Source organism: Ranitomeya variabilis, chromosome 2 (genome assembly GCF_051348905.1).
Source record: "Ranitomeya variabilis isolate aRanVar5 chromosome 2, aRanVar5.hap1, whole genome shotgun sequence".
Lineage (NCBI taxonomy): Eukaryota > Metazoa > Chordata > Amphibia > Anura > Dendrobatidae > Ranitomeya > Ranitomeya variabilis.
In genome coordinates, this window is record NC_135233.1 from 4336271 (window position 1) to 4351939 (window position 15669).

Below are 15669 nucleotides of genomic sequence, written 5' to 3' on the forward strand. Positions count from 1 at the left end.
GAGAGTTAGATGCAAAGTGAGAGGAACGTTCAGCATGGACGTGCTGCTCAAGGAGTTTGGAAGCAAATGGGAGCAAAGATATGGGGCGGTAGCTGGACATACCGCTTGGGTCAAGGGATGGCTTTTTGAGGATAGGTGTTATTGTGGCATGTTTGAAGGCAGAGGGGAAGGTGCCAGAAGTTAGTGATAGGTTGAAGAGATGGGTTAGGGATGGGATTAGTGTAGTGGTGAGGTTGGGGAGGAGGTGGGATGGGGTCAAGTGCACAAGTGGTGAGGTGTGATTTAGAGAAGATGAGCACGCTCTCCTTCAGTGATTTTAGAGAGGGAAGTTATGGGGTTAGGGTATTGGTCTGGTATACACAGGGGTTATGGTGGTCGGACAACAAAGACTTGAATGCGTTTTCTTTCAACGACGTTCTGCAATTCTGGATACTTGCCGAAGCTTTTTAGTGATGTTATTGTGCTAGGGTTGTCTATTGATTCGTCGCACTCTGCTATGCATGACAGGGGTGACCGAGTCGATGGCTGATGCCAGAGTGGCAGTGTAGAAACTAGTGTGTGTCATGTAGGTAAGATATGGAGGACAGCGGTAGAATAGAGTCAGAGAGTGTCTAGATGTGCAAGATTTCTGCGGGGGTGTGCATGTTGCTGGACATGGGTGACAGGTGTGGAGGACAGTGATGAGGAAGTGAGTAGATGGTGGTCAGATAGAGGGAGAGGGGAGGTGGTGAACTTAGATAGAGAGCAGAGACGGGTGAAGATCATGTCTAGTGTATGTCCGTATTTGTGGGTGGCTGAGGAGAACCACTGAGTAAGTCCATAAGATGAAGTAAGGAACAGAAGTTTGGAGGCTGTTGACTGAAGGGTGTCAATGGGGATGTTGAAGTCACCCATGATGATGGTGGGAAATGTCAGCAGACAGAAAATGAAGAAGCCAGGTGGAGAATTGGTCAATAAAGGCAGTGGTCGGTACATAGTAACAGTGCAGAAGGGGAGGTTGTGTCAGAGGATGTCAGCCATGTTTCGGTGATGCCCAAAGGAAAGATTACGAGAGGTAAAGAGGTCGTGAATCACGTGGAGTTTATTGCAGATGGAGCGGGCATGCTATAGTGATCCAGAGAGAGGGAGCAGGGGGGGTGGGCGTCAAGGGCACAGATTTGAGGTGGGCAAGATTTCTGGAATTTATATTGGGTTGGGAGAGGCAATAAGAACCAGTCAGTAATAAGAGGTTCACTTATTTTATTCCACATCACTGCCCTCTACCGAGCAGTTAAAGGTAGCGCCAATCTGCCAGACAGGAATCTGCGTGGTGACCCAGCACTGGTGGATGCAATACAGGTGAGCTACGGCCACCGCCGGCATTCAGTCTACAGGGCGGACACCCCTGGTGGTGGGAGAGTCAGATAATGGGGCCGCTGTCCCCGGCAGGAGCACAGTCACACAATGGGACAGGTCAGTCGGCAGCGTTGTCAGGCGGTGGGTCCCAGCAGGGGTCAGGCCCGGGGTGCTGGTCTGGCACTTGGCAGCTTCACGTAGCTCTTGAGGGCGGGCAGTGGTTTGATCTTGCGTCCGGCCCAGCCACCCTTCCTTTTCCAGAGTCCACTGGACGGTCTGATTCCCAGCCAGCGGTTACGCCCAGCTTTGCCGATCACCCGCTTGTTGTGGTCGATGTTGGAGACGCGCCCTACGGTGGCCACGCAGGTTTCTAGCACCTGTGTAGGAGAAAAGGGTCAGACGGCAGTAAGCAGCGTTACGGGGTGGAGGTCTTGCACGCTCACCTGCACTTGTCTCTTGGAGGGCAGCTGCACAATGGCGGTTCCATTGACCTTCCTAAGCAACACCCCGCAAGTCCCTGTGAGAGGAGAGCGACACGTCAGACCTGACAGAAGCCTCTTCCCCCACGAGGTAGGCACCAGACTTACCAGCAGCTCTGATGAACTCCGCACCTTTCCCAGGCATCACCTCCAAGCAATTAACCAGGGTGCCAACCGGCAGCGCTCCGAGCGGGTGAGCGTCGCCCTCCTGCGCAGATACTGATGAATGAACAAAAGGTTACCATGATTGTGGCATCCACACCCCCGTCCCCTCCCAGGATCGTACCCGCCATGCGCCCAATGTGCCCTGATGATGAGATCAGATCTCCGGCCTTCATGTTCTCTGTAGCAATGATCCAACGTTTCCGCCTCCCACCTGCAACCAAAGCAATGTCCGCCGACCTGCAGAGAACAAGAGACCGGAACACTGACCTACAGATATTAAGGTGGGAGGGAGGAGTACATGATCTGTCACCAGAAACCACAAGGCCCACAGGTGACCAGGATGTGTACAGAAGAGACGCAGGAGGGCTACTGGTGACGTTACCTGCAAGGGTCATAGCGAACCTCCACCACAGTCTCCTGGAAAGACACGTTTTCAAGTCCAGGCTCATAACGCAGTCTCTGAAAATCAATCATCCGGAAAAGCTGCTTATGCCCCCCGCCAATGCCACGCACACGGATACGACCTGTGAGATACCAGCACAATGAGCCCCCCTTATCCGAGCAGCTGGACCAGAGAGGGAGCAGCCACACCAGAGGAGGAGCGAGCGAGCCACACCAGAGAGGGAGCGGGCGTGCGAGGGAGGGGAACAGCCACACCAGAGAGGGAGCGAGCGAGGGAGGGGAGCAGCCACACCAGAGAGGGAGCGAGCGTGCAAGGGAGGGGAACAGCCACACCAGAGAGGGAGCGAGCGTGCGAGGGAGGGGAGCAGCCACACCAGAGAGGGAGCGGGCGTGCGAGGGAGGGGAGCAGCCACACCAGAGAGGGAGCGGGCGTGCGAGGGAGGGGAGCAGCCACACCAGAGAGGGAGCGGGCGTGCGAGGGAGGGGAGCAGCCACACCAGAGAGGGAGCGGGCGTGCGAGGGAGGGGAGCAGCCACACCAGAGAGGGAGCGGGCGTGCGAGGGAGGGGAGCAGCCACACCAGAGAGGGAGCGGGCGTGCGAGGGAGGGGAGCAGCCACACCAGAGAGGGAGCGGGCGTGCGAGGGAGGGGAACAGCCACACCAAAGAGGGAGCGAGCGAGGGAGGGGAGCAGCCACACCAGAGAGGGAGCGAGCGTGCAAGGGAGGGGAACAGCCACACCAGAGAGGGAGCGGGCGTGCGAGGGAGGGGAACAGCCACACCAGAGAGGGAGCGGGCGTGCGAGGGAGGGGAGCAGCCACACCAGAGAGGGAGCGGGCGTGCGAGGGAGGGGAGCAGCCACACCAGAGAGGGAGCGGGCGTGCGAGGGAGGGGAGCAGCCACACCAGAGAGGGAGCGGGCGTGCGAGGGAGGGGAGCAGCCACACCAGAGAGGGAGCGGGCGTGCGAGGGAGGGGAACAGCCACACCAAAGAGGGAGCGAGCGAGGGAGGGGAGCAGCCACACCAGAGAGGGAGCGAGCGTGCAAGGGAGGGGAACAGCCACACCAGAGAGGGAGCGAGCGTGCAAGGGAGGGGAGCAGCCACACCAGAGAGGGAGCGGGCGTGCGAGGGAGGGGAACAGCCACACCAGAGAGGGAGCGGGCGTGCGAGGGAGGGGAGCAGCCACACCAGAGAGGGAGCGAGCGTGCGAGGGAGGGGAACAGCCACACCAGAGAGGGAGCGAGCGTGCGAGGGAGGGGAACAGCCACACCAAAGAGGGAGCAAGCGAGGGAGGGGAGCAGCCACACCAGAGAGGGAGCGAGCGTGCAAGGGAGGGGAACAGCCACACCAAAGAGGGAGGGAGCGAGGGAGGGGAGCAGCCACACCAGAGGGGGAGCGAGCGAGGGAGGGGAGCAGCCACACCAGAGGGGGAGCGAGCGAGGGAGGGGAGCAGCCACACCAGAGGGGGAGCGAGCGAGGGAGGGGAGCAGCCACACCAGAGGGGGAGCGAGCGAGCGAGGGGAGCAGCCACACCAGAGGGGGAGCGAGCGAGCGAGGGGAACAGCCACACCAGAGGGGGAGCGAGCGAGCGAGGGGAACAGCCACACCAGAGGGGGAGCGAGCGAGCGAGGGGAACAGCCACACCAGAGAGGGAGCGAGCGAGGGGAACAGCCACACCAGAGAGGGAGCGAGCGTGCGAGGGAGGGGAACAGCCACACCAGAGAGGGAGCGAGCGTGCGAGGGAGGGGAACAGCCACACCAAAGAGGGAGCGAGCGAGGGAGGGGAGCAGCCACACCAGAGGGGGAGCGAGCGAGGGAGGGTAGCAGCCACACCAGAGGGACCAAGCGTGCGAGGGAGGGGAGCAGCCACACCAGAGGGGGAGCGAGTGATGGAGGGGAGCAGCCACGCCAGAGAGGGAGCGAGAGTGCGAGGGAGGGGAGCAGCCACGCCAGAGAGGGAGGGAGCGAGCGAGGGGAGCAGCCACACCAGAGGGGAAGTGAGCATGCGAGGGAGGAGAGCAGCCACACCAGAGCGAGCGTGCGAGGGAGGGGAGCAGCCACACCAGAGCGAGCGTGCGAGGGAGGGGAGCAGCCACACCAGAGCGAGCGTGCGAGGGAGGGGAGCAGCCACACCAGAGCGAGCGTGCGAGGGAGGGGAGCAGCCACACCAGAGGGGGAGCGAGCGATGGAGGGGAGCAGCCACGCCAGAGAGGGAGCGAGAGTGCGAGGGAGGGAAGCAGCCACGCCAGAGAGGGAGGGAGCGAGCGAGGGGAGCAGCCACACCAGAGGGGAAGCGAGCATGCGAGGGAGGAGAGCAGCCACACCAGAGCGAGCGTGCGAGGGAGGGGAGCAGCCACACCAGAGGGGGAGCGAGCGATGGAGGGGAGCAGCCACGCCAGAGAGGGAGCGAGAGTGCGAGGGAGGGGAGCAGCCACACCAGAGCGAGCGTGCGAGGGAGGGGAGCAGCCACACCAGAGGGGGAGCGAGCGATGGAGGGGAGCAGCCACGCCAGAGAGGGAGCGAGAGTGCGAGGGAGGGAAGCAGCCACGCCAGAGAGGGAGGGAGCGAGCGAGGGGAGCAGCCACACCAGAGGGGAAGCGAGCATGCGAGGGAGGAGAGCAGCCACACCAGAGCGAGCGTGCGAGGGAGGGGAGCAGCCACACCAGAGGGGGAGCGAGCGATGGAGGGGAGCAGCCACGCCAGAGAGGGAGCGAGAGTGCGAGGGAGGGAAGCAGCCACGCCAGAGAGGGAGGGAGCGAGCGAGGGAGGGGAGCAGCCACACCAGAGGGGGAGCGAGAGTGCGAGGGAGGGGAGCAGCCACGCCAGAGCGAGAGTGCGAGGGAGGGGAGCAGCCACACCAGAGCGAGCGTGCGAGGGAGGGGAGCAGCCACACCAGAGGGGGAGCGAGCGATGGAGGGGAGCAGCCACGCCAGAGAGGGAGCGAGAGTGCGAGGGAGGGAAGCAGCCACGCCAGAGAGGGAGGGAGCGAGCGAGAGGAGCAGCCACACCAGAGGGGAAGCGAGCATGCGAGGGAGGAGAGCAGCCACACCAGAGCGAGCGTGCGAGGGAGGGGAGCAGCCACACCAGAGGGGGAGCGAGCGATGGAGGGGAGCAGCCACGCCAGAGAGGGAGCGAGAGTGCGAGGGAGGGAAGCAGCCACGCCAGAGAGGGAGGGAGCGAGCGAGGGAGGGGAGCAGCCACACCAGAGGGGGAGCGAGAGTGCGAGGGAGGGGAGCAGCCACGCCAGAGCGAGAGTGCGAGGGAGGGGAGCAGCCACACCAGAGGGGGAGCGAGAGTGCGAGGGAGGGGAACAGCCACACCAGAGGGGGCAGGAGAAGGTAGCGAAGGGAGCGTAAGAGAGAAGTGGGAGGCAAGCGACGTCGTAGCCAGAGAAGCACTGGGCACATGGGGCTGCGAGGGTCTCCGTACACAGACGTGACACCGTTACACACCGGTCTGGTCTCGGCCGCCGGTTTTCCTCTTCCCTATGGGGTTGATGGTGTACTTAGTGGGCGGCTTCCATATCTCTATCCCATTGAGGTGCGCTGTGGTGAGGAGACCTCTAGAGGGCAGCAGTGAGGAAGCAGCAGCCTGAAGAAGAGAAGACCCTCATACATACACAGCACTAGCCACAACAGTGCAGCCTGGGGGAGGGGAACTCAGACCCCGGGAGGGGAGGGGAGGGGGGGGAGGGGCATTCAGACCCCGGGAGGGGAGGGGGGGGGGAGGGGCACTCAGACCCCGGGAGGGGAGGGGGGGGGGAGGGGCACTCAGACCCCGGGAGGGGCACTCAGACCCCGGGAGGGGAGGGGGGGGGAGGGGCACTCAGACCCCGGGAGGGGAGGGGGGGGAGGGGCACTCAGACCCCGGGAGGGGAGGGGGGGGGGGGGAGGGGCACTCAGACCCCGGGGGGGGAGGGGCACTCAGACCCCGGGAGGGGAGGGGGGGAGGGGCACTCAGACCCCGGGAGGGGAGGGGGGGAGGGGCACTCAGACCCCGGGAGGGGAGGGGGGGAGGGGCACTCAGACCCCGGGAGGGGAGGGGGGGAGGGGCACTCAGACCCCGGGAGGGGAGGGGGGGAGGGGCACTCAGACCCCGGGAGGGGCACTCAGACCCCGGGAGGGGAGGGGGGGAGGGGCACTCAGACCCTGGGAGGGGAGGGGGGGAGGGGCACTCAGACCCCGGGAGGGGAGGGGGGGAGGAGGGGCACTCAGACCCCGGGAGGGGAGGGGGGGAGGGGCACTCAGACCCCGGGAGGGGAGGGGCACTCAGACCCCGGGAGGGGAGGGGGGGGAGGGGCACTCAGACCCCGGGAGGGGAGGGGGGGAGGGGCACTCAGACCCCGGGAGGGGCACTCAGACCCCGGGAGGGGAGGGGGGGAGGGGCACTCAGACCCCGGGAGGGGAGGGGGGGGAGGGGCACTCAGACCCCGGGAGGGGCACTCAGACCCCGGGAGGGGAGGGGGGGGAGGGGCACTCAGACCCCGGGAGGGGAGGGGGGGGGAGGGGCACTCAGACCCCGGGAGGGGCACTCAGACCCCGGGAGGGGAGGGGGGGAGGGGCACTCAGACCCCGGGAGGGGAGGGGGGGGGGGAGGGGCACTCAGACCCCGGGAGGGGAGGGGGGGGAGGGGCACTCAGACCCCGGGAGGGGCACTCAGACCCTGGGAGGGGCTGGGGGGGAGGGGCACGAGGGGCACTCAGACCCCGGGAGGGGAGGGGGGGGAGGGGCACTCAGACCCCGGGAGGGGAGGGGGGGAGGGGCACTCAGACCCCGGGAGGGGAGGGGGGGGGGAGGGGCACTCAGACCCCGGGAGGGGAGGGGGGGGGGGAGGGGCACTCAGACCCCGGGAGGGGAGGGGGGGGAGGGGCACTCAGACCCCGGGAGGGGAGGGGGGGGAGGGGCACTCAGACCCCGGGAGGGGAGGGGGGGGCACTCAGACCCCGGGAGGGGGGAGGGGCACTCAGACCCCGGGAGGGGCACTCAGACCCCGGGAGGGGAGGGGGGGGAGGGGCACTCAGACCCCGGGAGGGGAGGGGGGGGAGGGGCACTCAGACCCCGGGAGGGGCACTCAGACCCCGGGAGGGGAGGGGGGGAGGGGCACTCAGACCCCGGGAGGGGAGGGGGGGGAGGGGCACTCAGACCCCGGGAGGGGAGGGGGGGAGGGGCACTCAGACCCCGGGAGGGGAGGGGGGAGGGGCACTCAGACCCCGGGAGGGGAGGGGGGAGGGGCACTCAGACCCCGGGAGGGGCTGGGGGGGAGGGGCACTCAGACCCCGGGAGGGGGGGGAGGGGCACTCAGACCCCGGGAGGGGAGGGGCACTCAGACCCCGGGAGGGGAGGGGGGGAGGGGCACTCAGACCCCGGGAGGGGAGGGGGGGGGAGGGGCACTCAGACCCCGGGAGGGGAGGGGGGGAGGGGCACTCAGACCCCGGGAGGGGAGGGGGGGGAGGGGCACTCAGACCCCGGGAGGGGAGGGGGGGGAGGGGCACTCAGACCCCGGGAGGGGAGGGGGGGAGGGGCACTCAGACCCCGGGAGGGGAGGGGGGAGGGGCTCTCAGACCCCGGGAGGGGGGAGGGGCACTCAGACCCCGGGAGGGGTGGAGGGGCACTCAGACCCCGGGAGGGGTGGAGGGGCACTCAGACCCCGGGAGGGGGGGAGGGGCACTCAGACCCCGGGAGGGGGGGAGGGGAGGGGCACTCAGACCCCGGGAGGGGAGGGGCAGGGGGGACGCACCTGGCTGTGGGGGTTGCCGGCCGCTCCGCTGCAGCTCAGTGACAGGCTGCGGAGGACGCGGGTCAGGCCGCTGAGCGCCATTTCTGGAAGGAGAGACGAGCAGCGGCCAATTACAGCGGCCCTGGTCTCCGCATTGGTCGCGCTCGAGGCCGGCAGACGCTACGTGTGACGTCATTTCCGGGGCGTGTCATAGCGGGGGCGTGCTCTGACCCCATACAGTCAAGGCTCAAACATAAATATCAGGAGCTGCAGGAAGAAGGCGGAGCCAGAACTACGACAAGATGGCGGCGAGCTAACGTCACACGTAGGGCCGTGACGTCAGGTCGCTGCGAGCACGTGACAAGGCGCGTCACAACACGGCAGAGCTGGGGAGTGAACCCGGAAGAAGGCGCAGCACGGCCCCGACAAGTGCGAGTTCCCGGACGGAGCGTGTGTCCTGTGCCCAGCGGCTACTGTGCGGTATGTGCCAGGTGCTGTGTTTACCCTCCGCCATGTGTATTACCTTGTGTACATCTGTCTGGACAAGTGCGGAGGACGGAGGACGGTGTGCGGCTGCCAGTGAGGTTCTCGAGGAGGAGGAGGAGGAGGAGGATACCTTTATCATCCTCACCACTCACACCAATTTGCCATGAATATTAGTTGTTTGGTTGCTCCTGGTTCTTTCTGAAGGGGATTTATCTATATCCCACTTCCCAGTTCCAGTTTGGAACTTGCAGCTCTCTGGCGCCCCCCTTACCCTCAGGTTAGACAGGGTACTGCACCTAGGATAATTAGTCACCAGAAAGGCTGCCTTCTATGTACTGGCTATTGGGCACACTGCAGTGAGGGCGATATAACTGCTCCGACTCAGGCGGGAACAATAATTATCAACGCCGCAGTCACTACCAGGTTTCCCAACCGCACAGGACAAATCCGCTGCCACCAGCTCCAATTTCTTAATTATTAACGGGTCCGGAGCCAACCCAGATTAGTAGCGTAATTCACTTCAGAGGACGTACGTTATAGAGCAAGGAGAAACAAAGCTAGTAATTTCATATTTTACTCCAAAAAAGGTAGGCAGTGTTTACAGAAGTATAAAGAGATATTATACAGGAGACAAGTGTCGTATGTACAATACAATTACAAATAAAATAGGATTAAAGTTGAAAAGAAAACTTACATTTTGTTATGTCTTATTATTATTAATTGTTATAGCGCCATTTATTCCATGGCGCTTTACATGTGAGGAGGGGTATACATAATAAAAACAAGTACAATAATCTTAAACAATACAAGTCACAACTGGTACATGAGGAGAGAGGACCCTGCCCGCGAAGGCTCACAATCTACAAGGGATGGGTGAGGATACAGGAGGAGAGGACCCTGCCCGCGAGGGCTCACAATCTACAAGAGATGGGTGACGATACAGGAGGAGAGAGGACCCTGCCCGCGAAGGCTCACAATCTACAAGGGATGGGTGAGGATACAGGAGGAGAGAGGACCCTGCCCGCGAGGGCTCACAATCTACAAGGGATGGGTGAGGACACAGGAGGAGAGAGGACCCTGCCCGCGAAGGCTCACAATCTACAAGGGATGGGTGAGAATACAGGAGGAGAGAGGACCCTGCCCGCGAGGGCTCACAGTCTACAAGGGATGGGTGAGGATACAGGAGGAGAGAGGACTCTGCCCGCGAGGGCTCACAATCTACAAGGGATGGGTGAGGATACAGGAGGAGAGAGGACCCTACCCGTGAAGGCTCACAGTCTACAGGGGATGCGTGAGGATACAGGAGGAGAGAGGACCCTGCCCGCGAAGGCTCACAATCTACAAGGGATGGGTGAGGATACAGGAGGAGAGAGGACCCTGCCCGCGAGGGCTCACAATCTACAAGAGATGGGTGAGGATACAGGAGGAGAGAGGACCCTGCCCGCGAAGGCTCACAATCTACAAGGGATGGGTGAGGATACAGGAGGAGAGAGGACCCTGCCCACGAGGGCTCACAATCTACAAGGGATGGGTGAGGATACAGGAGGAGAGAGGACCCTGCCTGCGAGGGCTCACAATCTACAAGGGATGGGTGAGGATACAGGAGGAGAGAGGACCCTGCCCGCGAGGGCTCACAATCTACAAGAGATGGGTGAGGATACAGGAGGAGAGAGGACCCTGCCCGCGAGGGCTCACAATCTACAAGAGATGGGTGAGGATACAGGAGGAGAGAGGACCCTGCCCGCGAGGGCTCACAATCTACAAGGGATGGGTGAGGGTACAGGAGGAGAGAGGACCCTGCCCGCGAGGGCTCACAATGTACAAGGGATGAGTGAGGATACAGGAGGAGAGGATAGAGCTGGTCGTGCAGCGGTTTGGTCGATCGGTGGTTACTGCAGGTTGTAGGCTTGTCGGAAGAGGTGGGTCTTCAGGTTCTTTTTGAAGGTTTCGATGGTAGGTGAGAGTCTGATGTGTTGTGGTAGAGGGTTCCAGAGTAGGGGTGATACGCGAGAAAAATCTTGTATACGATTGTGGGAAGAGGAGATAAGAGGGGAATAGAGAAGGAGATCTTGTGAGGATCGGAGGTTGCGTGTAGGTAAGTACCGGGAGACGAGGTCACAGATGTGTGGAGGAGACAGGTTGTGGATGGCTTTGTACGTCATGGTTAGGGTTTTGTACTGGAGTCTCTGGGCAATGGGGAGCCAGTGAAGGGATTGACAGAGGGGAGAGGCCGGGGAATAGCGGGGGGACAGGTGGATTAGTCGGGCAGCAGAGTTTAGAATAGGCTATGTTCACATTAGCGTTGTGCGGTGCAGCGTCGGGCGCAGCCGTGGCGACGCATGCGCCCCTATATTTAACATGGGGGGGGGGGGCGCATGGACATGCGCTGTCTTGTGTTTTGTGACACATGCGTCATTTTGGCTCAACTGTCAGGGCGCTGAGGACGCTGCATGATGCAGTTTTTTCTGCGCCAAAAATCATGCAAAAAATGAATGCATGCGTCACAAAACGCGTTGTGCATGCGTCGTGCGTTGCGTCGCTGACTGCACCGCACATCGCAAATGTGAACGTAGCCATAGATTGGAGGGGTGCGAGAGTGTTAGAGGGGAGGCCACAGAACAGGAGGTTACAGTAGTCGAGGCGGGAGATGATGAGGGCATGGACTAGGGTTTTTTCAGATTCTTGGTTGAGGAATGAACGGATTCGTGAAATATTTTTGAGTTGAAGTTGGCAGGAAGTGGAAAGGGCTTGGATATGTGGTTTGAAGGAGAGATCAGCATCAAGGATAACCCCGAGGCAGCGAGCTTGTGGGACTGGGGAGAGTGGGCAGCCATTTACTGTAATGGTTAGGTTCGTTGGGGGGGTCGCGTGAGATGGGGGAAAGATGATGAATTCTGTTTTGTCCATGTTAAGTTTGAGAAATCGAGCGGAGAAGAAGGATGAAATAGCGGACAGACATTGAGGGATTCTGGTTAGTAGGGAGGTGATATCTGGTCCAGAGATGTAGATCTGTGTGTCATCAGCATAGAGGTGATACTGAAAGCCATGAGATTCTATGAGCTGTCCCAGGCCGAAGGTGTAAATGGAGAAGAGCAGGGGCCCAAGGACTGAGCCTTGTGGGACTCCGACAGATAGGGGGGCGAGGTGAGGAGGTGGTGTGTGAGTGGGAGACGCTGAATGTCCGGTCTGTTAGGTATGATGAGATCCAGGATAGGGCCAAGTCTGTGATGCCAAGGGATGAGAGGGTCTGTAATAATAGGGAATGGTCCACTGTGTCAAAGGCAGCCGACAGGTCCAGGAGGAGGAGGACAGAGTAGTGTCGCTTGCTCTTGGCGGTTAATAGCTCATTGGTGACCTTAGTTAGGGCAGTTTCAGTGGAGTGGTGCGACCGGAAGCCAGATTGTAAGCGGTCGAAGAGGGAGCAGGAAGAGAGATGGGAGGACAGTTCAAGGTGGACGTGTTGTTCCAGTAGTTTGGAGGCATAGGGGAGAAGTGATATAGGGCGATAGCTAGATACAGAGGATGGGTCAAGAGAGGGCTTTTTGAGGATAGGTGTGATGGAGGCATGTTTAAAGCTTGAGGGGAAAACACCAGTTGTTAGTGATAGGTTGAAGAGATGGGTTAGGGTTGGGATGAAGATTGTGGTGAGGTTTGGGATGAGGTGGGATGGGAGCGGGTCAAGTGCACAGGTGGTGAGATGCGATCTTGAGAGTAGAGAGTTGATCTTCTGTAATGGTGGGGAAGTTGGTTTTGGAGGTGGAGGGTAGGGAAGTTGGGAGGAAGGGCTCTGGGGGTTGTTGACCAAAACTGTCTCTGATGTTCTCAATCTTCTGCTTGAAAAATGAGGCAAAGTCTTCAGCTGAGATGAGTGGGGAGGGAGGAGGTGCTGGGGACGGAGGAGAGAGCTGAAGGTGTTGAATAACTGTTTAGGGTTGTGAGACAGGGAGGATATGAGAAATAGGTTTGCTTAGCTGTGGCGAGTGTGGCCATGAAAGTAGTGAGGGACTGTTTGAATGCGGTGAAGTCCACTTTGGTGTGTGATCTTTTCCATCTCCGCTCAGCAACCCTGGTAGTCCGTCTCAGTTCTTTGGTCAGGCTGGTGTGCCAGGGCTGTCTGTTGATTTTGCTAGCTTTGGTATGTGTGAGAGGGGCAACGGATTCCAAAGCTACATCTATTGTGTTATATAGATGTATATAAATATAGGTGTCATATCATCTCATGGCGGACCTTGTGCAGTGGAGGAGGGGCGAGCATGTATCCAGATGCATCACCCCTGTCTGGCAGCTAGACCCAGGACAAAAGACTCACTCACAACTCAGCAGGGTTAAGATAAGCCCTCTGGTTGTGACATCACGGAGTGGGCTGAGTTATGAAATGCACTCCTCTTTTCTCAGAGTTATGACAAACTATTTGTAGAAATAGCTCGCTGTATGAACCTCGTATACGGACGACACAATGATCAGGAGGTGCACCACGTCTGGGGGGATTCTTTTAAGTGTAAACACGGCGTAGTTACACGACCCGCTTATGGAGAAACCCGCTCCTTACACTTGGGTGTAGCTCCTAGCGATTTCAGGGAGCTATAGATCTCTCGATGGACATCCGGAATATATAATCCTAATATCTCTAGCCCTGATCGGTGCCAATATATATAACCTTAAAGGGAACCTGTCACCCCGTTTTTTCCGTATGAGATAAAAATACCGTTAAATAGGGCCTGAGCTGTGCGTTCCAATAGTGTATTTTGTGTACCCTGATTCCCCACCTATGCTGCCGAAATACGTTACCAAAGTCGCCGTTTGCGCCTGTCAATCAGGCTGGTCTGGTCAAATGGGCGTGGTGACATCGCTGTTTCTTCCCCCAGATCTTGCTTAGTTTTCTGTTGGTGGCGTAGTGGTTTGCGCATGCCCAACTGCCGAATCCACCGCACAGGTGAGGAAAAAGAGCGCGATCTGCGCTATTCCCCTGGTGATCGGTGGGGGCGGCCATTTTCCTGAGGCCGCGCGTGCGCAGATGGAGCGCTCTGCTGCCCGGGGCTTCAGGAAAATGGCCGCGGGATGCCGTGCGTGCGCAGATGAGATCGCGGCGGCCATTTTCCTGAAGCCGAGTTCGAGTGACGGGCTGGCAGTGTGTACTGGTGCAGTGACGGTCTGGGGCTGGCAGTTTGTACGGTTGCAGGGTGCAGTGACGGTCTGGGGCTGGCAGTGTGTACGGGTGCTGTGACGGTCTGGGGCTGGCAGTGTGTACGGGTGCTGTGACGGTCTGGGGCTGGCAGTGTGTACAGGTGCTGTGACGGTCTGGGGCTGGCAGTGTAGGGGTGCAGGGTGCAGTGACGGTCTGGGGCTGGCAGTGTGTACGGGTGCAGGATGCAGTGACGGTCTGGGGCTGGCAGTGTGTACGGGTGCAGGGTGCAGTGACGGTCTGGGGCTGGCAGTGTGTAGGGGTGCAGGGTGCAGTGACTGTCTGGGGCTGGCAGTGTGTAGGGGTGCAGGGTGCAGTGACTGTCTGGGGCTGGCAGTGTGTACGGGTGCAGGGTGCAGTGACGGTCTGGGGCTGGCAGTGTGTACGGGTGCAGGGTGCAGTGACGGTCTGGGGCTGGCAGTGTGTACGGGTGCAGGGTGCAGTGACGGTCTGGGGCTGGCAGTGTGTAGGGGTGCAGGGTGCAGTGACTGTCTGGGGCTGGCAGTGTGTACGGGTGCAGGGTGCAGTGACGGTCTGGGGCTGGCAGTGTGTAGGGGTGCAGGGTGCAGTGACGGTCTGGGGCTGGCAGTGTGTATGGGTGCAGGGTGCAGTGACGGTCTGGGGCTGGCAGTGTGTACGGGTGCAGGGTGCAGTGACTGTCTGGGGCTATCAGTGTGTACGGGTGTAGGGTGCAGTGACTGGGGCTGGCAGTGTGTACGGGTGCAGTGACGGTCTGGGGCTGGCAGTGTGTAGGGGTGCAGGGTGCAGTGACTGTCTGGGGCTGGCAGTGTGTACGGGTGCAGGGTGCAGTGACGGTCTGGGGCTGGCAGTGTGTACGGGTGCAGGGTGCAGTGACGGTCTGGGGCTGGCAGTGTGTACGGGTGCAGGGTGCAGTGACGGTCTGGGTCTGGCAGTGTGTAGGGGTGCAGGGTGCAGTGACGGTCTGGGGCTGGCAGTGTGTACGGGTGCAGGGTGCAGTGACGGTCTGGGGCTGGCAGTGTGTAGGGGTGCAGGGTGCAGTGACGGTCTGGGGCTGGCAGTGTGTATGGGTGCAGGGTGCAGTGACGGTCTGGGGCTGGCAGTGTGTACGGGTGCAGGGTGCAGTGACTGTCTGGGGCTGGCAGTGTGTACGGGTGCAGGGTGCAGTGACTGTCTGGGGCTATCAGTGTGTACGGGTGTAGGGTGCAGTGACTGTCTGGGGCTGGCAGTGTGTACGGGTGCAGGGTGCAGTGACGGTCTGGGGCTGGCAGTGTGTAGGGGTGCAGGGTGCAGTGACTGTCTGGGGCTGGCAGTGTGTACGGGTGCAGGGTGCAGTGACGGTCTGGGGCTGGCAGTGTGTAGGGGTGCAGGGTGCAGTGACGGTCTGGGGCTGGCAGTGTGTACGGGTGCAGGGTGCAGTGACTGTCTGGGGCTGGCAGTGTGTACGGGTGTAGGGTGCAGTGACTGTCTGGGGCTGGCAGTGTGTACGGGTGCAGGGTGCAGTGACGGTCTGGGGCTGGCAGTGTGTAGGGGTGCAGGGTGCAGTGACGGTCTGGGGCTGGCAGTGTGTACGGGTGCAGGGTGCAGTGACGGTCTGGGGCTGGCAGTGTGTAGGGGTGCAGGGTGCAGTGACGGTCTGGGGCTGGCAGTGTGTATGGGTGCAGGGTGCAGTGACGGTCTGGGGCTGGCAGTGTGTACGGGTGCAGGGTGCAGTGACGGTCTGGGGCTGGCAGTGTGTACGGGTGCAGGGTGCAGTGACTGTCTGGGGCTGGCAGTGTGTACGGGTGCAGGGTGCAGTGACGGTCTGGGGCTGGCAGTGTGTAGGGGTGCAGGGTGCAGTGACGGTCTGGGGCTGGCAGTGTGTACGGGTGCAGGGTGCAGTGACGGTCTGGGGCTGGCAGTGTGTACGGGTGCAGGGTGCAGTGACG

At 61.3% G+C, this 15669-nt stretch overlaps 2 protein-coding genes across 6 annotated transcripts in view; one reads left to right on the top strand and one right to left on the bottom strand.

Moving 5' to 3' along the window:
• Positions 1–1222: 1222 nt before the first annotated feature.
• MRPL2 (mitochondrial ribosomal protein L2) lies at positions 1223–8388 on the bottom strand. 2 transcript variants are annotated; one of them, XM_077281891.1, is made up of 7 exons: positions 8116–8388; positions 5832–5970; positions 2362–2503; positions 2101–2216; positions 1923–2033; positions 1779–1852; positions 1223–1712 (listed from the first exon to the last, which is right to left on the bottom strand). In XM_077281891.1, the coding sequence occupies exons 1-7, from the start codon at positions 8194–8196 to the stop codon at positions 1494–1496; spliced, it is 882 nt and encodes a 293-aa protein (XP_077138006.1). In that variant the 5' UTR covers positions 8197–8388; the 3' UTR covers positions 1223–1493. The 2 variants fall into 2 exon arrangements, with proteins under 2 accessions (XP_077138006.1, XP_077138007.1); XM_077281892.1 differs by lacking the exon at positions 5832–5970 and having other exon boundaries at positions 8116–8305.
• The window catches only part of KLC4 (kinesin light chain 4), a 91506-nt gene continuing 84218 nt past the window's right edge, over positions 8382–15669 (top strand). For 2 of the 4 annotated variants that reach the window (XM_077281881.1, XM_077281884.1), the window contains exon 1: positions 8382–8574. The gene's annotated coding sequence lies outside the window, so the exon portion shown is untranslated. The remainder of the gene's footprint in view (positions 8575–15669) is intronic. The other 2 variants (XM_077281883.1, XM_077281885.1) reach the window with 1 other exon arrangement.

Bases quoted from the DNA above. Each gene is read 5' to 3' on its own strand.
- MRPL2 (XM_077281891.1), bottom strand. From the start codon at position 8,196: ATGGCGCTCAGCGGCCTGACCCGCGTCCTCCGCAGCCTGTCACTGAGC. The intron at 5,971-8,115 runs GTGCGTCCCCCC...TCTCTTCTTCAG, and splicing joins CCGGCAACCCCCACAGCCAG to GCTGCTGCTTCCTCACTGCT. The intron at 2,504-5,831 runs GTGTGTAACGGT...GGTATCTCACAG, and splicing joins CGGCGGCCGAGACCAGACCG to GTCGTATCCGTGTGCGTGGC.